Here is a 27,285-nt window from a genome sequence, read left to right as displayed (position 1 = left end):
AAGGATTAGGCTTAAAGTTTACTTTGTAAAGTATCGAGAAAGTTTGAAATACTTCTTTCCAATATTTTTCAAGACTCGGGCATGTCCAAAACATATGAATGAGTGAAGCTTCTCCATTATTACATTTATCACAATACGGAGATATACCCAAATAAAAACAAGGGTCATATGGGCCCTATGGACCACTTTAAATTGAAGGAGAGAGTGTCGGGCACATAACGATGAAGTGTTAACCAGTTAAAAATTGGATTCCAAGTTTCCTCAGAAACTGAAGTCTATAATTCTTGTTCCCAAAGATTTTTAATTTTATCTAAATGAACACTTCTCATTCCCAACACCATATTATAAATATTAGATATAGATCCATTATAAAAAGGTTTCAAATTAAAAATTACATCTAATAGATTCTGATCAGGACTTTTAGGAAATGTACTTATTTGAGACCGTAAAAAAATCTCTTATTTGTAGGTATCGAGAAAAATGAGTTTTAGGTAAACTAAATTTAGATGACAGTTGTTCAACGAAAAAAGAGTTCCCTCTCAAACAAGTCCTGAAAGCATTTAATACCTAATCTATCCCATTCTTTAAAAGCCACATCAATCATGGAGGGTTTAAAAAAAAAATTAGAAAAAATGGGACTCGAAAGAGAAAATCTCAGTAAGCCAAAGTATTTTCGGAATTGTATCCAAATTCTCATAGTTTGGTTAACTACCAGATTGTCAGTTAACTTACTCAGAGACAAAGGAAATGAGGATCTAAGAAGAGAAATAATAGAGAATTCATCAACAGAGTTAGCTTCTAAAAAAAAACCCACATCGGGCAATCCTCACAATTAATGTAATATAACCAAAATGTAAGATTTCTTATATTAACTGCCCAGTAATAAAATCTAAAGTTTGGTAAGGCTAATCCTCCATTCTTTTTATCTTTCTGAAGATGAATTTTATTTAATTTTGAACACTTATTCTTCCATATATAAGAAGATATAATAGAATCAAGAGAATCTGGAAAACTTTAAACAAAAATAAATTTGATGAGTGGTTGGTGGAAGATACCAGCATGGAACTATTCAGTACCAAAGTCACAATGTTTTGAGTAATTAAGAAATGGCATAACAACGCATGCGTGCGCGCACTCAGACTCACACACTCTCTCTCTCTCACTCCCTCTCACACTCACACACTCTCTCTCTCACTCATTGGCCACCTTATTCGGTATCTCTTCGGTATAAAGTGGCCACTGAGGGTATGTTTGTGGTCTTCTGCTGCTGTAGCCCATCCACTTAAAGATTCAATGTGTTGTGTATTCAGAGATGTGCTTTTGCACACCACTGTTGTAATGTGTGGTTATTTAAGTAACTGTTGCCTTCCTGTCAGCTTGAACCAGTCTGCCCATTCTCCTCTGACCTCTCTCATTAACAAGGTATTTTTGCCCACAGAACTGTCGCTCACATGAGAGTTTTTTCGCGCGCCATTCTCTGTGAACTCCAGAGAATGTTGTGCAAGAAAACTCCAGGAGATCAGCAGACTCTGAGATACTCAAACCACGCCGTCTGGCACCAACAATCATTCCACAGTCAAAGTCACTTAGATCACATTTCTTCCCCATTCTGATGTTTGTTCTGAACAACAACTGAACCTCTTGACCATGCCTGCATGCTTTTATGCATTGAGTTGCTGCCACAGGATTGGATATCTGTGTTAGATATTTGCATTAAGATGTACAGGTGTACCTAATAAGGTGGCCTTGGAGTGTGTATGAACAAACCCCTCCGGCTGATAGTTGTTGCCTTTGTGCTGCAGGCTACTTGAGGCACAGTTGCAGTCTCAGATCAAGCAACACGACGAAGAGGTGGAGAGACTGCAGACGCAGATCGAGAGTCTGAAGGAGGAGATGGAAAAGCAGCAACAGGTGCTCACACAGACACTACAGATGTCTCCAGATGCACGCATTGAGTATAACATACAACAGGAGATCACCCGTCTCACCAATGAGAACCTGGTAAGGAAATCCATCACGTAGACATGACCCAGTCCTGATGTATGGTCTCAGCCCGCAGGGTTGACTCTTTAGTCCCCTCCAGAGATGCTTGTCTCACTGAGTTCCTTCAGCATTCTGTGTGTGTGTGTGACCTTTCTTAAATGGCCTTGATAGAGTGGATGTGGAGAGGATGTTTTCATAGTGGGAGAGTCTAGGACCAAAGAGCACAGCTTCACAATAGAGGGGCATCAATTCAGAACAGAGATGAGGAAGAATTCTTCAGCCAGAGGGTGGTGAATCTTTGGAATGCATTGCCACAGGTGGCTGTGGAGGCCAAGCCATTGAGTATATTTAAAGCTAAGGGTGATGGGTTTTTCGTTAGTCAGGGTGTCAAAAGTTACTGGGAGAAGGCAGGAGAATGGGGTTGAGAGGGATAATAGATTAGTCATGGCGGAACTTTTCCTTAAGGTTGTCATAGCTGGGGAAGGTGGTGGGGAATAAACTCCCACTGCCTATTATAGGGTCTCAATTGCGTACATCTCAAATAGCCTCTGACAACCAAGTCCAGCTCCTGGCCTTCACATGTGGCTTAGCTACTAAGCCCAGTGGCACCATTTTTACTGACAGGACAAGGGACAATGGCAAGTTACTGGTGCCTTAAAACCACTTCTTCAGGCAGATGGGACTTGTCAGCTTATCTTGGAGAAGGAAAGCTCTAGTCTCATACTTCTGCTGCCTTGCAGCTGTACCCACTCATGGGGGAGGCTTAGGGAATAAACCCCAAGGAAATTTTTTTAGGTGGAATCCCTAAGGCAGTCCTATGCTGAGTTCAACGCTGACTGGGAGCTCCTGCGATGCCTCTGGTGCCAAACTGTATCAGTCTCTGCTATTCCTTTGGATGAATCTATGTGGAGAGGGGGAGCCCACAACATGGGCCACAGCTTGCTCTCCTTATCGTACTGCCCTGGCTTGCAGATACTTAGTCAGCTAGGGCTCAACATGCATGGATGACCCCAATCAACGGAGGGCTTCAAAAAGAAGGATATATCAGCTCCATTACTAAGACTGACTGATTCGGTCTCCCAATGACCCAGGTCATCCCTCACCTTGGCCAATGGCTGCTTTATACTTTATCCTTGTATTTATTACGTCCAGTGTTGCCAGTCACAAAGCACTTTAAGTTTACTAAACACAAAGACTGGCTGTGCATTTTGTGGCTTCCTATAAAGTCAAAGCTGTCTCAGTACCTGAGCCCATTCAACGCCCAGTTGGCCATATCCTAAATCTGACTGGATGTCTGAGTATTGAAGGTGGAACAAAGATGAGCAAGAAAGCAATTGACTGCCATTACAAGAGAAACAAGGGAGGAACACAAGAGATTCTGCAGATAATGGAAATTCAGAGCAATGCACTTAAGTTGCTGGAGGAACTCAGCAAGTCAGGCAGCATCTATGGAGGGGGAGAAAAACAGTCAACGTTTTGGGCCAAAGCGTACTTTCTTCAGTACTGCAAAGGAAGGGGAAGATACCAGAACAAGAAGATAGGGGAGGAGAAGGACAGCAATCTAGAAGGTGATAGATGAAGTGAGGCAAGTAGGGGAGGGGAATGAAGTAAGAAATTGGGAGGTGACAGATAGAAAAGCCTGGAGAAGATGGAATCTGATAGGAGAGGGGAGTGGACCATGGGAGACAGGGACACCAAGGCGAAAGGACATGTAGATAAGGAGAAGAGGTAAGAGGACAGAATAGGGAATTGAAAAAAGAGAGAAGGGGGAGGGGAAAAATGACCGAAGAACGGAGAAATTGATGTTCATGCCATTAGGTTGGAGGCTGCCAAGATAGGTTGCTGGATACCCTGTGGAAGACCATCAATTTAGTCAAGCAAGTGTTGTTCCCTCCAAACTGTTTTCATTTTCTTTTCTAGGACCTTAAGGAGCTGGTGGAAAAACAGGAGAAGAATGAGAAGAAACTGAAGAAGCAACTCAAGATTCACATGAAGAAAGTGCAAGAGCTTGAAGGTATAATTGCGTTTAGAGTCATATAGCACGGAAAAAGGCCCTTCAGTCCATCTAGTCCATGCTAAACTGTGCTTTGGACCTGGAATATAATTGCTCCACACCCATTCCATCCATGTAGAGTTATAAAACGTTAACAGCACAAAAAGCATGCCCTTTGACCCATCTAGTCCATGCCAAACTTTTAATCTGTCTAGTCCCACCTACCTGCACCGGGACGATAGCCCTCAGTATCCCACCTATCCAAACTTCTCTTAAGTTTTGCAATCCAACCTGCATCCAGCGCCTCTGATGGCAGTTCGTTCCACACTTGCACCACCCTCTGACTGCTGAAGCTTCCCCCTCATGTTCCCTTAAATATTTCACCTACCAGTCTTAACCCATGGCATTTAGTTCCAATCTCACCCAACGTGAGGGAAAGATGGATTCTATCTTTCTGCTTTTCAGTTGTTGGTACTGATCAGAAGTTGGGGATACAAATGTGAACCTATCACTGTGTCAGACCGTGTTATATTCTGATATGAAAACAAAATTTCATTTGAGGAACTACCAGCTTTGCTAACTAGTCTAAAATTCTATGTGTTTTCTTTAAAATGTCATATTTGAGGGACCACAGTAACCCCCAGTGGCTAGCGCGATGCTCTTACAGCTTGGAACATCAGGGTTCAGAGTTCAGTTCCGAAATCCTGTGTAAGAAAGTTTGAACATTCTTCCTGTGAATGCTTGGGTTTCCTCCTGGGGCTCCAGTTTCCTCTCAGGGTCCAAGGAACTGGCCATTGTAAACTGACTATTTTAGTGCTCAGGTTAAGTAGGTGGGTTGCAGGGTAGTGCAGCGCGATAGGCCAGAAGGACCTCTTAAAAAAAGTTTTAAAAAACACGTTCCAAGGCAATCTTATTTTTGTTGAAATAATGTATAGAACCTTAAATCAACAGGCTCCACAGGTCACACTGTGGGAAACTTTATTTTGTGAGGCATGTAAAAGGCAATAACGCATGCATTACTAAATGACAATAAAAGAGAACTGCGTGTCCTCGTAATCTAATCTAATCTAATCTCTTCCCTGTGGGTGGATCGTGCTGTCCGTGCAGAAATCTGATAATCTGATGGAATGAGGGAAAAGCCTGAATAGGGATGTATGACAAGAACAGAATTTAGCTCAGTCGTCTCCAAATTTAGGGTGGCATGTTAACCTAGAGGTTAGCACGATGATACTACATCTCAGGGAGCTTGGAATTCAATTCCATTGTTATTTGTATGTTCTCCCCATCCACCATGTGGGTTTCCGTCCGGTGCTCTGGTTTCCTCCCACACTCCGAAGTTAGTAGGTTAAATTCAAAATTCAATGTAAATTTACTATTGAAGTACATACACATCACCAAATACAATGCTGAGATTCATATTCTTACAGGCATATTTGATAAATCCAATATCCATAATAGAATCAATGACAGGCAACAAACTGTGTAATTACAAAAGGAAAGAAGAAATAATAACAATAATAATAACCATCTAGATACAATAATACAGGACAAACAAGCAAGAACAACTTATTGAATAGATATTGCCATTCCAAACACACATAACATACAGAAATCAGTAAGTGAAAAACACCAGAAATACTCTGAATTAAAAGAGGAAATTGGAAGACTTCGGAACATGAACAGGGTATACATTGTCCCTGTAGTAATATCTACAACTGGTATCATCCCCAAGTCACTACACAATAGCATTAAACAATTAGGGCTACACAGCAATATTTATGTAAATCTTCAGAAAGCCACAATACTAAACACCACTAGAATAGTCCAAAAGTTCTCAGCAATTGAGAAATGAGTGTGTTGGCTATGCCTGTACCTCAGATTTTACCAGCTAGAGCTGAGAAAAAAAAAATAAGCAAGAAATATTGAGAACATGAGATGAAGAGTCCTTAGGTTGTGGGAATAGTTCAGTGATGGGGTGAGTGAAGTTATCCCCTCTGGCTCAAGAGCCTGATGGTTCAGGGGTGAGTTTGTGAACTTGGTGGTGTGGGTTCTGATGCTCCTGTGCCTCCTTCCTGATGGCGGTAGCTTGTAGAAAGCACAGCCCAGGATCTCCCAGTAGCCACCCACTTCAACTCTGCTTCCCACTCCCATTCAGATATGTCCATACATGGCCTCCTCTACTGCCATGATGAGGCTAAGCTCAGGTTGGAGGAGCAACACCTCACATACCATCTAGGTAGTCTCCAGCCCCTTGGTATGAACATAGAATTCTCCAATTTCTGGTAATTCCCTCCCCCTCCCCCTCCCTTCCCCTATCCGTATGTCACTCTGCCCCCTCCCCCAGCTGCCTACTACCTCCCTCATGGTTCCACCTCCTTCTACTACCCATTGTGTTTTCCCCTATTCCTTCTTCACCTTTCCTGCCTATCCCCTCCCTGTCTCCCCTCCCCCACCCCTTGATCTTTCCCCTTACTGTTTTTTCACCTGGAACCTACCAGCCTTCTCCTTCCCTCCCTCCCCCCACCTTCTTTATAGAGCCTCTGCCCCTTCCCTCTACAGTCCTGACGAAGGGTTCTGACCCGAAACGTCGACTCATCGATTCCACGGATGCTGCCCGACCTGCTGAGTTCCTCCAGCGTTTTGTGTGTGTTACCCAATATTTCTTTCTTGCATTTGTAAACTGTTATGCTTCTTAATCATTGTTAGTTTGACCTCGTTAACTTAGTGTTGTGTTTGAATACCAAAAGCCCGAAACACAGCACAGAAAGAGGCAAGACGAGAACAGCTAACCCGACAGGTCACTGTGCAACGGAAGGAGAAGGAGTTCCAGGGAATGCTGGAATATTATAAGGAGGATGAACCGCTACTTATTCGCAGGCTCATCACAGGTATGCTGTTAAACTGGGAGATACTTAAGTTAATAAAGGTGCAGCTCTATGAAACTCTGGTTACAGCACACATAGAATAAGATCATAAGACATAGGCCATTCAGCCCATCGAGCATGCACTGCCATTTGATCAGGGCTGATTTTATATTCCTTTTCAACCCCATTCTCCTGCTTTCTCCCTGTAACCATTGATGCCCTGACTAATGAAGAACCCATTAACCTCCTCTTTAAATACCCCAATGTCGTGGCCTCCACAGCTGTCTGTGGCAGTGAATTCCACAGATTCCCCATCCTCTGGTGAAATAAATTCCTCCTTATTTCTGTTCAAAATGGACGTCCTTCTATTCTGAGGCGGTGCCCTCTGGTCCTAGACTTCTCCACATCCTCCCTACACGCTCTCTATCCAGGCTTCGATATTCCATTTCAAATATACGCCATTCTGCTGAGACTGCTGTTTGTGGATGTTGGGCAGAAGATAGAAGTAGATTGTACAATGTTGCAAAGTATGAAGAATGGAAAGGAGTAGTTCCAGCATTAATTATTTTATATGAGTTACTGGAATGAACTAATGGAGGGATCAGTAGTGGAAATAGTGAGTAGTTTTACGTTCCTGTGTGTCAATATCTCTGAAGATGTGGACACCCAGGGACATCGCTAGGCCCAACTTATTGATGCATTTACATGAAGGCACACCAAACTTTTCATTAAAAGTTTGAGGAGATTTGACAGATTTCTACACCGATATGGTGGAGAGCATTCTGTCTGGCTACGTTAGTGACTAACATGGAGACTGAAATGCACAGGATCGAAAGAGGGTTGGAAAAGGATCAAGAAGGGCTGTACTCTCAGCCAGCTTCATCATGGACGCAATGCTCCCCACCACTGACAAATATCTCAAAGAGGCGACATCCATCATTAAGGACCCTCACCACTTGGGACATGTCTCTTTGTTATCACTGCCAACAGGGAGGAGGTACAGGAGCCTGAAGACAAACGCTCAGCTTCTTCCCCTCCGCCACCAGATCTCTGAATGGACCATGAACCGTCGTTCCATTCTTTACAATATTTAGGAATTTTGTATTTTCTACTAATTTTATGTCTTGCTGCCGGAAAATAGCACATTTCACAACATCTAAGGCAGTGATTACGAACCTGATTCTGATTAATTCTCAGCTTTCTCCTCAGTTGATATAGATTGCTGATGGCACTTGTTTTCTGTACTTTGTAGATCTGAAACCCCAAGCAGTGTCTGCCACCGTGCCCGGCCTGCCGGCATATATCCTCTTCATGTGCCTTAGACACGCAGATTATCTCAACGATGACCAGAAGGTCCACTCACTGCTAACTGGGACTATCAATAGCATCAAAAAAGTATTAAAGGTAAACGATCAGCTCATCAATCTGACCACCAAATACTCTGCAGGTTATGCCATAGCTGAGGGACGGTCTGACAATTTATTAGACTTTGATATATTTGTGTAAAAATCATAAGATCCCACTTTTCCTGTCATCTTCTAATGGGTGTTGGTTACCTACTGAAATAATTTTGAGTTAAATGTGTTACCACTACTTCATCATTTCCTGTCGATACCCTTCCTGACACTGTATTCCATCTGCCAGTTCTTTGCCCATTCTTCTACTCTGTCTGTGTCAGGGATTCCCAACCTTGGGTCCATGGACCTCTCGGTTAATGATAAGGATCCATGGCATAAAAAAAGGTTGCGAACCCCTGGTCTGAGTTCTTCTGCATACTCTCTGCTTCTTCAACACCGCCTGCCCCTCCACTTATCTTTGTATTGTCCACAAGTATGTCCAGCAAGGGAGATGAGGCTGAGTACAGGGCTACAGTAGTTAACTTTGTCACATGGTGTGAGCAGAATTATCTGCAGCTTAATGTGAAAAAGACTAAGGAGCTGGTGGTAGACCTGAGGAGAGCGAAGGTACCGGTGACCCCTGTTTCCATCCAGGGGGTCAGTGTGGACATGGTGGAGGATTACAAATACCTGGGGATACAAATTGACAATAAACTGGACTGGTCAAAGAACACTGAGGCTGTCTACAAGAAGGGTCAGAGCCGTCTCTATTTCCTGAGGAGACTGAGGTCCTTTAACATCTGTCGGACGATGCTGAGGATGTTTTACGAGTCTGTGGTGGCCAGTGCTATCATGCTTGCTGTTGTGTGCTGGGGCAGCAGGCTGAGGGTAGCAGACACCAACAGAATCAACAAACTCATTTGTAAGGCCAGTGATGTTGTGGGGATGGAACTGGACTCTCTGATGGTGGTGTCTGAAAAGAGGATGCTGTCTAAGTTGCATGTCATCTTGGTCAATGTCTCCCATCCACTACATAATGTACTGGTTGGGCACAGGAATACATTCAGCCAGAGACTCATTCCACCGAGATGCAGCACAGAGCGTCATAGGAAGTCATTCCTGCGTGTGGCCATCAAACTTTACAACTCCTCCCTTGGAGGGTCAGACACCCTGACCCAATAGGCTGGTCCTGGACTTACTTCATAATTTACTGGCATAATTTACATATTACTATTTAACTATTTATGGTTCTATTACTATTTATTATTTATGGTGCAACTGTAACGAAAACCAATTTCCCCCGGGATCAATAAAGTATGACTATGGCTAAGTCTGGCCACAGAGCCATCAATTCCACCATTCTAATCGCTGACACATGACGTGAAAAGAATCGGTTGCAACACTGGCCCCTGAAGATCAGCACTAATCACTAGCAGACCACCAGGAAAAGGCTCCCTTTATTCCCACTCTTTTCCTTCTGCCAGTCAGCCAATCATCACTCGATAGTTAGCAGGACCAGAGCCTTGGATTATTTCTGTTCCCCTCCATACTGCACAGGTAAAGTGGGTCGATAAATTTTGTAGTCCCCACCCCAGCCAGGGTCAGCTAATTCAATGCAAACTCAAAGACTGAATCTGTGACCTTCCTGATTGTGTTGTTAAGTTTCACAGTGAGCCAAGAAGGAAACTGGAAGTACTTTGTTTTTAAACTGTATTAGTGGAAGTGGTGGTAAGGTAAGGGTTAACATAATATCCAGACAAGGGTAAGTTGAAGATAGAGTGCAGACAGTCAGGCAAGAACGGTCTTTGAAGAACAAAGCTTCCCTTTGTGCCCCAGGTGTCTGGAATTGAGATAAATGATGCAAGGCACACACACAAACTCGGGGGACAATTACTTTACTAACTTCAGAGTATCATCAGTTGTCAGGTTGTAGTTTCTATTGTTTTAACAGGTCTATCATGAATGGTGATTGATCTTGCAAATAAGGAATTCAGGCATGCACAGTTTACCAAATAATCAATATTAACAACTGCTGGCAAATTCTGTATAAAAATGGCATTCCTCTGTTGAGAATTCAGAATAGTGTGGGTGACAAGGGCCGTGCTGTTCCCCTTGTGCACAAGCAGAATAAAATATTGTTGAGTTGTAAGTTTGCATGTGTTCTGGGTCCGAGTTACTTTATTTTTGTTATTTTATTCTATTCTCAGCAATGACATCAAATCGCTCTGATGTTTAAAGTTTTTTTTTAACTTTCTTTTACAGAAACACAATGATGACTTTGAAATGATGTCATTTTGGTTATCCAACACTTGCCGCCTATTACATTGTTTAAAACAATACAGTGGGGATGAGGTAAATCTGGTTTATCATTTCCGTTTGTGAGTGGGTTATGTTCTCTTGTTCATTCTCAAAAATAAGGGATCATTCATTAAAGTGCAGGATGTCGTTGTTGGAACAGGTAGGACACTATATCCCGTGCTCATCCAAGCTGACAAAATTGAGGAGTTTTAAGTTCTCCCTGTGATGATGTGGGTTTCCTTGGGTGCTCCAGTATCTTCCCACATTCCAAAGACATATTTTTATGGTTATTAAGCTGCGGGTATACTATGTTGACGTTGAAAGTTGAGCAACATTTGGGAGCTGCATTTTGCTGTATGTTTCAATGTACGTGTGACAAATAAATCTAATCTTTGATCTTAAACACAAGAGGCTCTGCAGATATTGGAATCCTGGTGAAGGGTCTCTGCCCGGAATGGTGACTGCCTGTTCACTTCTGTTGACCCTGCCTGACCTGCTGAGTTTTTGTGTGTGTTAATCTTGAATCTTTAATTCATGCATATCATAAAGTGGCCTAATATCAAATTCTTTTAAAAGCAATTGGATATTCCCCTAAAGTCTGTAGTAACAATTATCTGCTTTCAAAGGTCAAATAAACTTATTATTAAACTATGTATATGTCACAATATACAACATGAGATTCATTTTTTTTTACAGGCACTCACAGTAGAACAACGAAATATGATAGAATCAATGAAAAACCATCTCTTCCTTCACTAGTTCCAAGATAAAGTAGAGGCAGATCCATTAGGGTCATTTGTGAGACTCTTAGATAGGCACATCGAGGGCTATGTGGGAGGCAACACACATAAAATGCTGGAGGAACTAACTCAACAGGCTAGGCAGCATCTGTGGAAAAGAGGAAGGACATCTCGCCTTCCTTTCCAGTCCTGATGAAGGATCTCGGCCTGAAACGATCAACTTCTCCCCTTCCTTTCCAGTCATGATGAAGGGTCTTGTCCCAAAAAGTCAACTATTCATTCATTTCCATTGATGCTGCCTGACCTGCTGAGTTCCTCCAGTATTTGTGTGTGTTGCTTTGGATTTCTTGTGTTTGGGCTATGTGGGAGGGACTGTCTAGCCCATGCTGAACCATTTAAGGTGCCTAACCCCATCAACCTGCACTGGGACCATAGCCTTCCATACCTCTACCACTCGTGTACCTATCCAAACTTCTCTGAAATGTTAATATCGAGCTTGCATGAACTACTTATGCTGGCAGCTCATTCTACATTCTTACGACCCTCTGAGTGAAGAGGTTTCCCCTCATGTTCCCTTAAACTTTTCACCTTTCACCCTTAGTCTCACCCAACCTCAGTGGAAAAAGCCTGCATGCATTCACCCTATCTATACCCTTCATAATTTTGTGTACCTCTATCAAAACTGCTCTCAGTCTTTTACGTCCCAAGGAATAAAGTCCTAACCTATTTAATCTTTCCTTATAACTCAGGTCCTCCAGAGCCAGAAACACCCTGGTAAATTGTCTCTGTATTCTTTCAACCTTATTTACATCTTTCCTGTAGGTGGGCGACCAAAACTGCACACAATCAAAATATGGCCTCACCAATGTCTTATACAACTTCAGCATAACATCCCATCTCTTGTCCCCAATACTTTGATTTATGAAGGCCAATGCTCTATCTACCTGTGATGCCACTTTCAATTAATTAAATACCTGTATTCCCAGATCCCTTTGTTCTACCATACTCCTCGGTTTCCTACCATACACCATGTAAGACTTATACTAGTTGGTCCTACTGAAGTACCATACTTTAGAAGGGTGTTGGCCATTTCCACCCTGGGAGAAAGTCTCTGGCTGTCCACTCAATCTATGCCTCTGATCATCTTGTACATCTCTATCAAGTTGCCTCTCATCCTCCTTTGCTCCAAAAAGAAAAACACTAGCTTGCTCAACATGTTCTCATAACACATGCTCTCTAATAGAGTCACAGAAAACTACAGCACAGAAGTAGGCCCTTCAGCCTATCTAGTCTATGCTGAGGCATTTAAATTACCTAGTCCCATCGACCTGTACCTGGATCATAATCCTCCATACCCCTGCTATCCATGTACCTGTCAAAATGTCTCTTAAATATTAAAATCATATCCACACTTGCACTGGCAGCTCATTCTGAGTAAAGAAGTTTCCCCTCAATTCAGGCAGCATCCTGCTAAATCTCCTCTGCACCATCTCAAAAGCTTCCACATCCTTCCTATAATGGAGAAAAGTCCATTCAATCTTCCCACCCGATTGTGGTTCTGATTCTCATAAGACATGCACTCATATCTGCTTTGTTAAGCAACTTCGCTCCATCCATAGGAAGCAAGATCTCCCAGTGGTCAGCCATTTTAATTCCAATTCCCATTCTGACATGTCAGTCCATTACATCCCGTACTGTGAAGATGAACCACTCTCAGGCTGGAAGAGCAACACCTCATATCTGACTGGGTAGCCTCTAACCTGATGGCTTAAACATCAATTTTTCCAACTTAAGTAATTTTCCCCCTTCCCTTTCACTCTTCTTCATTTCTCTATGTGGTACCCACTAATCTCTTTTCCTCACTTGCCTGTCACCTCTCTCTGGTGCCCCTCCTCCACAGTTCTCTCCTATCAGATTCCTCCTTCTCCAGTCCTTTCCCTTTCCCAACTTCCTACTTCATCCCACCCTCCCCCACCCAGCTGGCTTCACCCATCTCTTACCAGCTTCCCCTCCTCCCTCTCTCCACCTTCTTATTCTGGCTTCTTCACCCTTCCTTTCTTGTGCTGAGGAAGGATCTCAGCCTGGTAATGTCGACTGTTTATTCATTTCCATAGCTGCTGCCAGACCTGCTAAGTTCCTCCAGCATTCTGTGTGTGTTGCTCAGGATTTCCGGCGTCTGCAGAACCTCTTATGTGTATGATCTCATTATGCCAGCAACCTTTGCCATTAAAGCATCTGCGGAGCTGCGCGTTCTCACCCTCCATCTCAATTCCTGTAGGATTTCATGAAACAGAATAACTCGCGGCAGAATGAGCACAGCCTGAAGAACTTTGACCTCACGGAGTACCGCCAAGTTCTGAGTGACCTCTCCATTCAGATTTATCAGCAACTGGTTAAGGTTGCAGAAGGTCTCCTTCAGCCAATGATAGGTAAGTCTTGTCATCAAGGCATCCTTATTAAATTCTATTTCTTGCACTTTATTGTCTGCCTGCACTGCACTTTCTCTGTAGCTGTTACACTTTATTCTGCATTCTGTTATTGTGTTACATTGTTCTCCCTCAATGTTCCGTATTTCATTTATCTTATTTAGAGATACAGCACAGAACAGGCCCTTCCAGCCCAGTGAGCCTCACCGCCCAGCAACTCACCTATTTAACCCTAGCATAATCACAGGACAATTTACAATGACCAATTAACCTTCTAACCCGTACGTCTTTGGACTAGGGAGGAAACTGATGCACCCGGAGGAAACCTATGTAGTCACGGGGGGAAGCAAACAAACTCCTTACAGGTACACCAGATTTGAACTCCGGACTCTAGCACCCCAAGCTGCCGTGGCGTCGCACAAATCGCCACGCTACCGCAGGGCCCCTAGACTGCTAAATACCCAAAAGTGCATAATGATCTGATCTGTATGAACAGTCTACAAGACAAGCTTTTCACTGTACCTCAGTACATATGACAATAATAAACCAATTCCAGTACCACACTCACCGATCCAGGCTCGAAGCAGCTTCTTACCCACTGTTATAAGATTATTGAATGGCTTCCTAGTACATAAGATGGCCTCACAATCTACCTCATTTTGATCCTTCACATTACTGTCAGCCTGCACTGCACTCTCTCTGTAGCTGTTACACTTTATTCTGCATTCTGTTATTGTTTTGCCTTGTTCTACCTTAATGCCCTCTGAGCTATATGAACAATGTGTAAGACAAGCTTTTCATTTTAAAATCTTCTTTTATTAATTATTATTAAAGATCAACAAAAAAATACGTTAAGGTAATCAAGTCAGTATGTACAATGAAGAATTAAATTACCAAATAACTGATTAACAAAGCTAAACAATATATCAATAATAATAAGAAAAAAATAGTGTTAAGAATATCTTTTTTTGAAAGAAAAAAAGGGAAAAAAAAAAAGAAGCCCTACTAACTAAAACAAAATAAAAACCCATTGGGAGCACAACCCCGGAGCTATACGCCATACAAGTTTCCATAAAAGAAAAACATCAATCCGCCAACTCAAATCCATTTAAACAAAAATCAGAAGGAAACTATCTTAATTAACTCAAATCAGATAATAGTAGTGGGCAAATGAACCCCACCTTTTCTCAAAATCAAATCAAGGATCAAAAGTTTGACTTCTGATTTTCTCCAAACTAAAACATAGTATCATAGCTTTTAACAGTATCTTGGTATATGCGACAATAATAATCCAATTCCAAAACCGACACCAAGTTCCATCGCGGCAATCGAGGATTTCAAGTTTAATTAATGAGTTGTATAACTGTGTATGGAAGTTAGGATTCCACCGTGAAACTCCCAGGTTGTCTTACAATCTTACCTGGTTCCACCATCCGTGTCCAATTCCAATGGGGCTGATTGTAAACTGCCCTCTGCAAGGCCTTGCCAACTGGTATTTGTGATTCCACAGCAATGTGGTTGATTTTTAATGTTCCTCAGCAAAAGACTAAGTAAACAATTTAAAGTCACAGAATACCACAGCACAGAAACAGGCCCTTCCGCCCATCTAATCCTTGCATAGTCCCATCGACCATAATTTCTCCACACTCCTCCCATCCATGTTGAGTCATAGAGCCATAGATCACTACAGCACAGAAACAGGCCCTTCAGCCCATTTAGTCCATGTGTAGCTCCGTCAATGTGCACCTGGACTCTGTTCCTCCCATGCCACTCCCATCCTTCCTTATAGAGTCATAGATCAGTACAGCACTGAAACAAGCCCTTTGGCTCATCTAGTCTGTGCTGAGCTATTAATCTGTCTGGTTCCATCAACCTGCCCCTGGATCATAGCCCTCCATACCCTTCCTGTCCGTGTACATCCAAACCTCTCTTAAATACTGCAATTGAACCCACATCCACCACTTCTGTCGGCAGCTCATTCCACGCTCGCGCCATTCCCTGAGTAAAGAAGTTCCCTTTCATGTTCCCCTTAAACATTTCACCTTTCACCCTTAACCCATGTCCTCTCGTTGTAGTCTCACCCAACCTCAGTGGAAAAAGCCTGCTTGCATTTACCCTGTCATAAGTTTTGTTGTAATGCTAATTGGATGTTAATACTGCTGCTTTCCTATGAAGTGTCTGCAATGCTGGAGAATGAGAGTATCCAGGGTCTGTCGAGCATGAAACCCACGGGCTACAGGAAGCGTTCTTCCAGCAGGGTGGACGGAGACGACAGCTACACGCTAGATGCCATGTTGCGCCAACTGAACTTGTTAAACCACACTATGTGTGAGCATGGACTGGATCCGGAGATTATCCAGCAGGTCTTTCGGCAACTTTTCTACATCATCAATGCTGTGACGCTCAACAATCTGCTGCTGAGGAAGGACGTCTGCTCATGGAGTACGGGAATGCAGATCAGGTATGGTTGGTGCAGGATGCCAAGGCTCTACAGATTAATCCCCTCTCACCCCTTTGCAGTTGAAGATTAATTAGGAATCTCCAAGCCCAAATAACAAGATAAAAAGTGTTGGTAAAGAATTTAGTTTGTTATTCCTCATCATCATTATGTGCATCATATGACGTGGGCAATCATGGTCTTTCCATTACCTACCGCGATTGTTCTTGGCAATTTTTTCCACAGAAGTGGTTTGCCATTGTCTTCTTCTGGGCAGTGTCTTTACAAGACAGGTGACCCCAGCCATTGTCAATACTCTTCAGAGATTGTCTGCCTGACATAGTGGTCACGTATCCGGGACGTAATATGCATCAGCTGCTCGTACGACCATCCACCACCTGCTCCCATGCCTGCACTTGACCCTGATCGGGAGGCTAAGCAGGTGCTACACCTTGCCCAAGGGTGACCTGCAGGCTAGCAGAGGGAAGGAGCGCCTCACACCTCCTTTGGTAGAGACGTAACTCTACCCTGCCATGCAAGTTTGTTATTGCTTCCTAAAAATGCAGGAACTGATTAATAGCGAGCGTGAATTCTTGAGGTAAATATGATATCAAGATAGCAAGTGTGTGGTAAAACTTAAGTCAATAGACATTTAAGAAAACCATTTCAATAGCTGGAATAATTCCTTACATGGTGGAAGAGGATTGAGTTTGAATCCTAATCAGAATTAGCATTAATATCACTGATATATTACTCACTGGAGTTTAGAAGAATGAGGGGGATCTCATTGAAACCGATCTGAAAGAGTGTATGTGGAGAGGATGTTTCCTATGTTGGTGGAGTCTAAGACCAGAGGACACAGCCTCAGAATAGAAGGATGTCCATATAAAACAGGGATGAGGAGGAATTTCTTTAGCCAAAGAGTGGTGAATCTGTGGAATTTGATAGATAGATAGATAGATATACTTTATTGATCCTGAGGGAAATCGGGTTTCGTTACAGCCGCACCAACCAAGAATAGAGCATAAATATAGCAATACAAAAACCACAAACAATCAAACAACAAAATGCAAACTATGCCAGATGGAAAGTAAGTCCAGGACCAGCCTATTGGCTCAGGGTGCCTGACCCTCCATGGGAGGAGCTACAAAGTTCGATGGTCACAGGCAGGAACAACCTCCCGTGCCGCCCAGTGTTGTATCTCAGTGGAATATGGCTGGAGTCCAACAGCAGAAAGTTCAATATCTGGTCTACAAACATGTTCCTCGATTGTAATATGACCAGGATTGCGCCATCTGTTGTTAACCAGAACAGTAAGCACCCAACTCCTTTATGCTTACCACTCTCAGTGCACTTCCGGTCAGCCGGAATGGTCTGGAAGCCGTCCATGGAAAAGTTTTGATCGGGTATGTCCTCGTGCAGCCCCGTTCCAGTGAAACACATCACATTGCACTTCCGAAATGTTCTCTGACGCCTGGCTAGCGCCGTGAACTCGTCCATTTTATTACCCACCGAACCCTCTTCTCCATAGGTCTCTGTCACAGATGGCTGTGGAGGCCAATTCATTGGGTACATTTAAGGCAGAGGTTGATAGATCTTTGATTTGTTGGGCAATAAAAGGATACAGGGAGAGGGCAGGAAGTTGGAGCTGAGAGGGAAATTGGATAAGTCATGATGAAATGGTGGAATAGACTTGATGGGCCAAATGGCCTAATTCTGCTCCTGTATCTTATGGTCTTATACATCATGAAATGTGTTGTTTTGCTGCAGCAATACAGTACAATACTCAATAAAAATTACTTTGTTACCATAGGAAATATATTAAAAAATAAATAGTGTAAAAAGCAAGCAAAATATTGAGGTTATAGTTTTTTTATTTAGAGATACAGCTCTAAATTTTTAATATAGTTTTTTATATAGAGATATCAGGTCCTTCCAGCCCAACAAGCCCGCACTGCCCAATTACACCCATGTGACCAACTAACCTAGTAACCCGTAGGCTGCCTCTATCATCACCACTGGTGGTGAGAACTGACCTAGGCAATATCTGTGTGGTGTTTGCATGTACACCTTATGAGACACAGCACGGTAACAGGTCTTTTTGGCCCAATGAGTCCCTGTGACCTAACTACACCCATGTGACCAATAGAGCTTCTGAACAGTCCACTTTTGGAATGTGGGAGAAAACCAGAGCACCCGAAGGAGACCCACGTGGTCACAGGGAGAATGGACAAATTCCTTTCATGCAGCGGTGGGAATTGAATCCAGGTCCTAGACCTGTAATAGACCACTAACCGCTGTAATGGAATTTGTTTTGCAGAAGATTACAGTGCAATAAGAGTGGATACAGTGCATCAGGGTGGAGGTTATGTAGCATCCACACCAGGACCACCAGACTCAAAAACAGTTACTTTCCCCAAGCAGTAGGGCTGATCAACACCTCCACCCACTAACCCACCCCTCCACACCCCCAACCGCCATTACTTTATCATTTCCTGTCAGCTATCTCATGTACAAACACTCCTGTGTCTAGCGTCACTTTCAATCAATGCATATAAGCTATCTTATGCACTTATCCTTCATGATATTTTTTATTATTGTGTTCTTTATCTTTCGTGGGCGTTTTTTGTGCTGTATCAGATCTGGAGTAACAATTATTTTGTTCTCCTTTGCACTCGTGTACTCAAAATAGCATTGAACAATCTTGAATCTTGGAGACGCAAGAGGCTGCCAACACTGGAATCTCAAGCAATACACAGATTGCTGGAAAAAGTCAGTGGGTTGAGCAATGTGTTGAACCTTTAAATTCTGTCCCCACCCCTCCTTAAATCCATGACCCTCAGAATATGACATATTCACCCTGGCGGAAAAATACTTCAATTATTTCCCTTGTCTATGCTTCTCATTTATCAGATTGTCCCTGAGGTTCCAGTGCCCCAGAGAAACCAAGTTTAATGCATCGAGTATTGCATACCATTCTGGTCCATGCCCCATGGTAGGAATGATGTCAAGGGTCTGGAGTGTGTGCAGAAGAGATTTATCAGGATGCATGTCTTATACCGGCAGGTGGAACAAACCTGGTTTGTTTTCTCTGGAGCAGCATAGCTGAGGGCAGATCTGATAGTGGTTGATAGGATTATAAGATGCATAGATAGAGTAGAGAGACAGTACCTTTTTCCCAGGGTTGAAATGTCTAATATCAGAGGGCATGTATTTAAGGTGAGAGGGGGTAAATTCAAAGGGGATGTGAGGGTAAGTATTATTTTTTTTTACAGCGAGAGTGGTGAGTGCCTGGAATGCAGTGCCTGGGGTGCTGGTAGAGGCAGAAATATTAGGGACATTTAGATGGGCATGTGAACATGAGGACATTAGGATATGGACATTGTGTAGGCAGAAGGGATTAGTTTAGTTGTCCATTTGATTACCAATTTAATTGGTTCGGTACAACATTGTGGGTCAAAGAGCTTGTTCCTGTGCTGTACTGTTCTATGTTGTTTGTTCTTAACCCCTCCCTTTGGCAAAGACACTCTAAAACAGGCAACATGGCGGTTTATTGCAATGAAATGATCTGTGAGGCCAGCATGTGAAACAAAGGTTTTCACTGTACAAAACCAGAGTCAGGTTTATTATCACTGACATGTGTTGTGAAATGAGCTGTTTTGTGGCAGCAGTACATTGAAAAACATAAAACATACTTTTAATTGCAATAAGAAATAAATATTCAATCCATAAATAGTGGAAATAGAGAGCACAGTGGTGAGGGGTAGAGGTTACTGTCCATTCAGAAATTGGATGGCAGAGGGGACGTAGCTGTTCTGAACAACACACATCAAAGTTGCTGGTGAACGCAGCAGGCCAGGCAGCATCTCTAGGAAGAGGTACAGTCGACATTTCAGGCCAAGACCCTTCGTCAGGACTAACTGAAGGAAGAGTTAGTACGAGATTTGAAAGTGGGAGGGGGAGGGGGAGATCCAAAATGATAGGAGAAGACAGGAAGGGGAGGGATGGAGCCAAGAGCTGGACAGGTGATTGGCAAAAGGAATACGAGAGGATCATGGAATGGGAGGCCTAGGGAGAAAGACGGGGGGGGGGGGGGGGCAGAGGATGAGCAAGGGGTATAGTCAGAGAGACAGAGGGAGAAAAAGGAGAGTGAGAGAAAAAATGTGTATATAAATAATGGATGGGGTACGGGGGGAGGTGGGGCATTAGCGAAAGTTAGAGAAGTCAATGTTCATGCCATCAGGTTGGAGGCTACCCAGACGGAATATAAGGTGTTGTTCCTCCAACCTGAGTGTGGCTTCATCTTTACAGTAGAGGAGGCCGTGGATAGACATGTCAGAATGGGAATGGGGTGTGGAATTAAAATGTGTGGCCACTGGGAGATCCTGCTTTCTCTGGCTGTTCTGAACATTAAGTGTGTGTCTTCAGGCTCCTACACCACCACTTAGTGAAAAAGCCATGACATGGTTGTGAAGAATAGTTGATTTTGTTGTATAATGAGTTGGTTTGGCATTGGGGAGGAGGGAAGACAAGACATTGAGGAAGAATAATGGGACAGTTAATGGAATGTTTTCAACAAATAATTCAACAAATAGCTATCATTTTAAAATAGCTATTTAAAAAAGTCCTCCCCTTTTCTTCTATCCCCACGTACTGATCACCTCCCTCCGGTGCCACTCCTCCTTCCCTTTTTCCCATGGTCCACTCTCCTCTTGTATCAGATTCCATCCTCTCCAGCCTTCTACCTTTTCCACCTGCTTGGCTTCTCCTTCTGGCTATCCTTCTTCCCCTTCCCCCACCTTTTTTTGTCTGGCATCTTCCCCCTTCCTTTCCAATACGGATGAAGGGTCTCAGCCAGAAACTTCAACTGTCTGTTCATTTCCATAGATGCTGTGTGATCTGGAGAGTTCCTCCAGCACTTGTGTGTGCTGCAGTTCGATCAGTAGTGATGTTATGAAGTGACGCCTCAGATTTGATGGCCTTTCCTTCATCCTAATTCAAAGATTTATATGAGTTTTCCTCAGGTTTATTTGGATTTTTTTTCTCTAAAAATATTGTGTAAATAACTATCAGATTTGTTTCGGTAGATATAACATCAGCCAGCTAGAAGAGTGGTTGCGAGGAAAAAACTTACAACAAAGTGGGGCCGTGAAGACATTGGAGCCTCTAATCCAAGCTGCACAACTTCTCCAAGTGAAGAAGAAATCCACTGAAGATGCTGCAGCCATCTGCTCGATGTGTAAAGATTTGTCCACACAACAGGTAAATGGCCTTTCACTATTCATGTGGTTCTGGCTGAGCTGTCAGTCTTCAGTCAATTCAACAGCTGTTAAGACCATAAGACATAGGAGCAGAATTAGGCTATTCGGCCCATCAAGTCTGAAACATTTCAACATGGTTGATCCATTTCCCTCTCAATCCCATTCTCCTGCCTTCTCTCCATAACCTTTGATGCCCTGACTAATCAAGATTTTATCAACCTCCACTTTAAATATACTCACATCTGTCTGTGGCAATGCATTCCACAGATTCAACGCCCTCTGGCTGAAAAAATTCTTCCTCCTCCATTGTTAAGCACCTTGATATGGGGTCTCAGCCCGAAACGTTGACCCCTTATTCCTTAAATCAGCCATATTGGAATGGTGGAGCAGACTCGATGGGCCAAAAGGCTCAATTCTGCTCTTATGTCTTATGGTCTTAGATGCTGCCTCACTTGCTGAGTTCCTCCATTTTCTGTGTTAGTCTGCTACGAAGCGTCAGACGTGTTAATATCTTATGCTGACTATATCAACTCCAGAGATCCCCACAACTACGTCAATAACAGTGAGAAGAAGGAAACTGGAATTAATATCAATGAACAGGAGAAGAATGTAGAGGTGGTAGATATTAATTTTTCAAAACAGAGAATAGAGAGATGTTCCTTTAGAACAAAGGTAAGAGGAATTTCTTTAGCCAGAGAGTGAGGAAACTGTGGAATTCATTGCCACAGACCAATGTGGAGGCAAAGTAATTTGGTTTATTAAAAGCAGAGGTTGGCTAAACAAGAACCTACCAGCCTCCACCCTGATGACTTAGCCTCCATAGCCATCTGTGGAAGTGAATTCCGCAGATTCACCACCCTCTGGCTAAAGAAATTCCTCCTCATCTCTTGTCCTAAATGGACATCTCCATATTCTGAGGTTGTGCCCTCTGGGACCAGACTCCCCCAGACCTTGGATGTGTCATGTTTATCTGATTGCTATGTATTCAACTCAATAAAATATTGTTCTTTTTTTCAAAACAGATTGTCAAAATATTAAACCTATACACACCACTAAATGAGTTTGAAGAACGTGTAACTGTATCCTTCATTAGAAATATTCAGGTAAGCATTTCATGGATCAATAAGGTGTTCGCTCAGAGATTGGAGACATGATGCTTTGAGAATAATTTGGCAAGATATTGTCAAAGTTTTTCTTTGAAAAATGCCATTCAGTTACTCACCTTTACCAATTAAGACAAATTTGCAATTGTGTTGATTGCTGACATTTTAGAAAAGATGGTGAGAGTGTGGATGTGGGTTTGATTTCAGCATTTAAGAGAAGTTTGATGAATGAGGGCTATGATCCAGAACACAACAGACACATGAATATAGAGGAACGGGTGTGGACCATGAGTAGGCAGAATAGGTTTATTTTAATTTGGCATCATGTTCAGCATAGGCAATCTGGGCCAAAGGGTCTGTTTCCATGCTGTACTGTTCAGAGATCAGATTTATTTATCACCTGAACATCGTAACTTTCGGTGAAATGTGCCCTTTGCATGAACATCAGTGCAACCTGGGGAGATGCTGGTGGCAGCCAGCAAGTATCACCATACATTCCGGCAACAACAATATCTGTTTTTTTTTCTGGTGGAGAAAAGTCCTCAGTTGAGAGCGAATAAAAAAGGAAAATATAATCACTACTCTGTTTCCTTGTGTGAGAGAGGCCCTCCGTTGGTTAGGGTTGACCATGGATATTGCATTCTAGCTGTCTATGTGATACACAAGCCAGGGCAGTACGATATGAAGAACAGGCTGTTATCCACGTAACAGCTTCCTTCCCCACGCAGCTGATGAATGCAAAGGAACGGCAGAGAACAATACTGTTTGGCACCAGCGGCTTCTCAGGGTTGGCAGTCAGCACTGAACTCAATGTAGGATTGCCTTAAGGACTCCAGCTCTGGATTTCCCCCTTGAGGTTTGCTTCCGAAGCCTTCCCCGTGAATGGGTATAGTCACAAGGCAGCAGAGCTTGGAGATCAGAGTTTTCCTCCTTCTAGATGAGCTGCCGATAGTGGTTGAAGGAACCTATATGTCCAGGGCAACTGGTTTTAAGGTGTAAGTAACCTGCCTTTGCCCCTCCTCCTGTCAGTAGAAATGGTTCTACCGAGTTTTGTAGCTAAGCCACCCACGAAGGTCAAGAGCTGGGCTTGGTTGCCAGAGACTATTTGAGGCACATGCCATTAGGAGCATCTAATGGGTAGTGGGAGCTCATCCCCACCATCCCCTCCCCCCCAAACAGCTATGACAGCCTTAAAGAACCTTATTGTACATAAACATATACAAAGTTTGAATGAGTGCATATAATGTGCTGGCATTGGAGAAGGTCCAGAGGAGGTTCACGAGAATGATTTCAGAAATGAAAGGGTTAAAGTATAAGAAGTGTTTGATGGCTCTGGGCCTGTATTGACTGGAGTTTAGAAGAATGTGGGGGGATTCATTGAAACCTATCAAATATTGAAAGGCATAGATAGAGTGGATATGGAGATGATGTTTCCTATAATGGGGAGCGTAGAACCAGAGGACACAACTCAGAATTGAGGGGTGTTTATTTAGATCAGAGATGAGGAGGAATTTCTTTAGCCAGAGGGTGGTAAAATCTATGGAATTCATTGCCACAGACAGCTGCAGAGGCCAAGTCATAGAGTATATTTAAAATGGAAGTTGATGTGGCTCTTGATAGTCAGGCATCAAAGATTATGGGAAGAAGGTAGCAGAATGGGGTTGAGATGAATAATAAGTCAGCCATGATGGAATGGTGGAGCAGACTCAAATAGCCTAATTCTGCTCTTATGTCATGGTCTTATACTTGTGTAGTAGAATTTACTTATGTATAAGTATTTTCTTGTGGAGTAAAACTTTTGTGCACTAGTGCGTAGCTGTGCTGTGAAATTTACTTGTATAAGAATACATGCGTGTGTACCTGTTCGTAGAACTGATCATTGTTTTCTCCCCGTGCAGTCCAGTTTACAAGACCGCAATGAACAGCCTCAGCTACTGTTGGACTTCAAGCGCATGTTTCCTGTTATGTTCCCATTCAACCCTTCGTCACTCAACCTGGACACCATACACATCCCAGCAAACCTGAACTTGACTTTCCTCATCCGAGTGTAGAGCAAAGGGTTTCTGTGCACGTTTACAGAGAAGGAGGAAACCTGAAGGTTGCTGCGTCTCAGTGATTACTGGAACAATGAATCACACAAGCATATCAAAACTCGAAATAACCCATCATCGTTGCGAATAAACATCTCACACAAACCATCTGTAATTTATTTAGATGGAACATCATGCATCTGCAGTGATAGACAATGTCTTATTTTTATAATTAACAAAGCAATGACAACTTGTTGAGTATAATATAAAAACAGAGAAGACCGCGCCACAGATTTTGATATTTATGACCCATGTAAACTTTATAACCAGAAGAAGAGGAGGCTGGATTTGTAACGTGATTTCTGCATGTTTTGCAACTCATCTTTGGCTTCCTGTCACAATTCATCAGGTCTGAAATGGAAGAGCCTACTTTGCATTCCTAATACATTCAGTGACAGAGCAATCTATGGTTGGGTGGAATTGTTCTCTGTCACCATACGAGGAGACACCATCAATGCGCTGTTAATTGTGGTGTCCTCCGAATACTTGGCCTTTATATACTTACAAATCAGCTGATTGGTTGTCATTACGGAAACTCAGTTGTGATGTAGGGAGAAAGTCTTATCGCTGATTGGTTGTGTGGCAAACTCTGTGCATTGTGGTCTGGAATTATGCCCGCATTGGCTCATAAATAGGATCAAGGTCCATTTGAATGTTTACAGGATTGTTTGTGGAAAACCATGCTTCTAGGAATTCTATCATGAACATTTCTGTATACAGACATGTAGACCTTGATCCTATTTATGATCCATTGAGGTAAAATTCCAAACCACAACGCACAAAGCTTTCCACACAACCGATCAGTGATGAGATTTCCTCCCCACATCACAATTAAGTTTCCGTAATGACAACCAATCAGCTGATTGTTAAGTGTATAAAGCCCATGCATTCAGAAGACGCTACAATTAACAGCTCACTGATGATGTCTCTTCGGATGGTGATGAAACATTTGCAAGTAAATTTCCAAGACTGGAGAACAGTTCAAACCAACCATCAACCATACAAGCTACATATTTCCTGAATTATTTCCAGTGTATTCTATAGAGATACAATCTAATTTTTCAGAGAAATTATGGAGAGGAATAAACAGGCGATAGTTCAGGCCAAGACCCTGAGACCCTACATTAGGACTGGATATCCAGTCAGGACTGGATCATCAAGATGGTCCAGTACTGATGTGAAGGGTTTCAGCCTGAAATTCAACTATTTATTCCCCTCTATAGATGCTGCCTGACCTGCTGAGTTTCTCTGGTATTTAGTGTGTGGATTTCCATCATCTGCAGAATGTCTTGTGTTTGTGTAAGGGAAGGCTGGGATTTGGGTCTGGTCAATACATACAGCCAAACTAGGGTTAATATCACCTTTCTATAGGTCTAATCCAGGGGTTGACAACCTGGGGTCCATGGACTCCATGGTTACTGGTAGGGGTCCATAGCCTAAAAAAAGGTTGGGAACCCCTGGTCTAATCTATTTTCCCCTCATTTATGCTGGTGTGGATATGTTTTATCACTGTTGTTTGAGAAAAATCATGCTTCTATGTATGAAAGTTGGCCAAAAAGGTATTGAGCAGTTTGCTGCAAGCTTCCACTGTGAGCTTGTTCGCTCTGTAACTGTGCCTTGCTTGAGGGATCAATTTCATTGTGTCCCCACATAACCCCCAGAAACGATCACCATTTCAGTTGGTGACATTGATATGATGCATCATGTCACAACCACAAAAGCTTCACAGCTTGTGAGATGGTGACAGCGCAACATTCCTGGTGAATAGATTTATTGATCAATTGTGATTTGCAGAAACTTCCCCATTGTGTTGCAATTCAGGACGTTGCCAATCATTATTTGTACAGATCTTGCAATATCTAACACCTGAGAGAGGTCTCCTTTACAGAGACAACAAAACCACACTGGCAAAGTCAGAATCGTCATATTTAAATCATCTTCTTCTTAAGCCCATCACCCGTACAGCCACCAACAGCAGCTTGCCAGAGTCCTCTGTCCTGGGCCAGTCTTTCAAGTTGTCTCCATCTTCAAAGATCCTTCCTCTTCCAGGGATGAGGCCTCTGCAACTTCTGTTGGTGTTTCTGTAACTCTGGGTCTTTATGGGATAGGTTTGCTGGCCCTGCGCCCAACCCCTCCCCCTTTCACAGCCAGGCTTGGGACCATCCATGGCAGAATGATATTTAAATCTAGCAGACATTTATGAATTGAATATAGTTTACTGCTGTTTTATAGAGAGTTGCATTCCATTTAACTGTCCTATTCTGTCCTACAACACTAGCCAATGTGTGGGAACCATGTGCCTTTTACACCTCTGACTAAATCACTCCAACACCTAGTCCTGAATCAAAATTTTTTTCCACTTGCATGTTCCTATATTGAACTTGTTGCAGGAGAATTGATTACTGTTGACACAAACACAGTTGTAGACATACGATGTGTATTCATATTACACACATGGTCTGTAAAGGGCACAGTGTATGAATTCTCATTGTCAGTCATTATTCTATGAAGCCAAGCTGACAGCTCCATAAAAATCTCAGAGAATTCACACACGTTCACAAGCAAAATACTTGATCCTCATACTTTCCTACTCCAACTTCTCCAGCTGCTCTTCCCACCTCTACACTGGAACAATGAAGTGGAAGCCCTGAAGAGGCAAAGATTGAATTTTGAGACTTGAATTCTTCGTTATCTTTGCAGTGTCTAATGAAAACTACACTGGATAATGGAACTGGGTAAAATAATAAAGTATT

General features: G+C 42.8%; 1 protein-coding gene across 1 annotated transcript in view; it reads left to right on the top strand.

Annotated features, from left to right (window-relative positions):
- The window catches only part of myo5b (myosin VB), a 281,336-nt gene extending 256,307 nt beyond the window's left edge, over nt 1-25,029 (top strand). Inside the window, exons 30-39 of the mRNA XM_072252190.1 lie at nt 1,803-2,001; nt 3,904-3,997; nt 6,724-6,864; nt 8,093-8,244; nt 10,440-10,529; nt 13,494-13,644; nt 15,817-16,102; nt 21,166-21,340; nt 22,362-22,442; nt 24,341-25,029. Of these exons, the coding sequence (XP_072108291.1) occupies nt 1,803-2,001; nt 3,904-3,997; nt 6,724-6,864; nt 8,093-8,244; nt 10,440-10,529; nt 13,494-13,644; nt 15,817-16,102; nt 21,166-21,340; nt 22,362-22,442; nt 24,341-24,493 (1,522 nt within the window). The 3' untranslated portion in view covers nt 24,494-25,029. The remainder of the gene's footprint in view (nt 1-1,802; nt 2,002-3,903; nt 3,998-6,723; nt 6,865-8,092; nt 8,245-10,439; nt 10,530-13,493; nt 13,645-15,816; nt 16,103-21,165; nt 21,341-22,361; nt 22,443-24,340) is intronic.
- The last annotated feature ends 2,256 nt before the right edge of the window (nt 25,030-27,285 follow it).

This window comes from Mobula birostris, chromosome 3, assembly GCF_030028105.1.
Source record: "Mobula birostris isolate sMobBir1 chromosome 3, sMobBir1.hap1, whole genome shotgun sequence".
Lineage (NCBI taxonomy): Eukaryota > Metazoa > Chordata > Chondrichthyes > Myliobatiformes > Myliobatidae > Mobula > Mobula birostris.
Note: the sequence above shows the minus strand (reverse complement) of the source record. Positions and strands in the feature narration are given on the sequence as shown.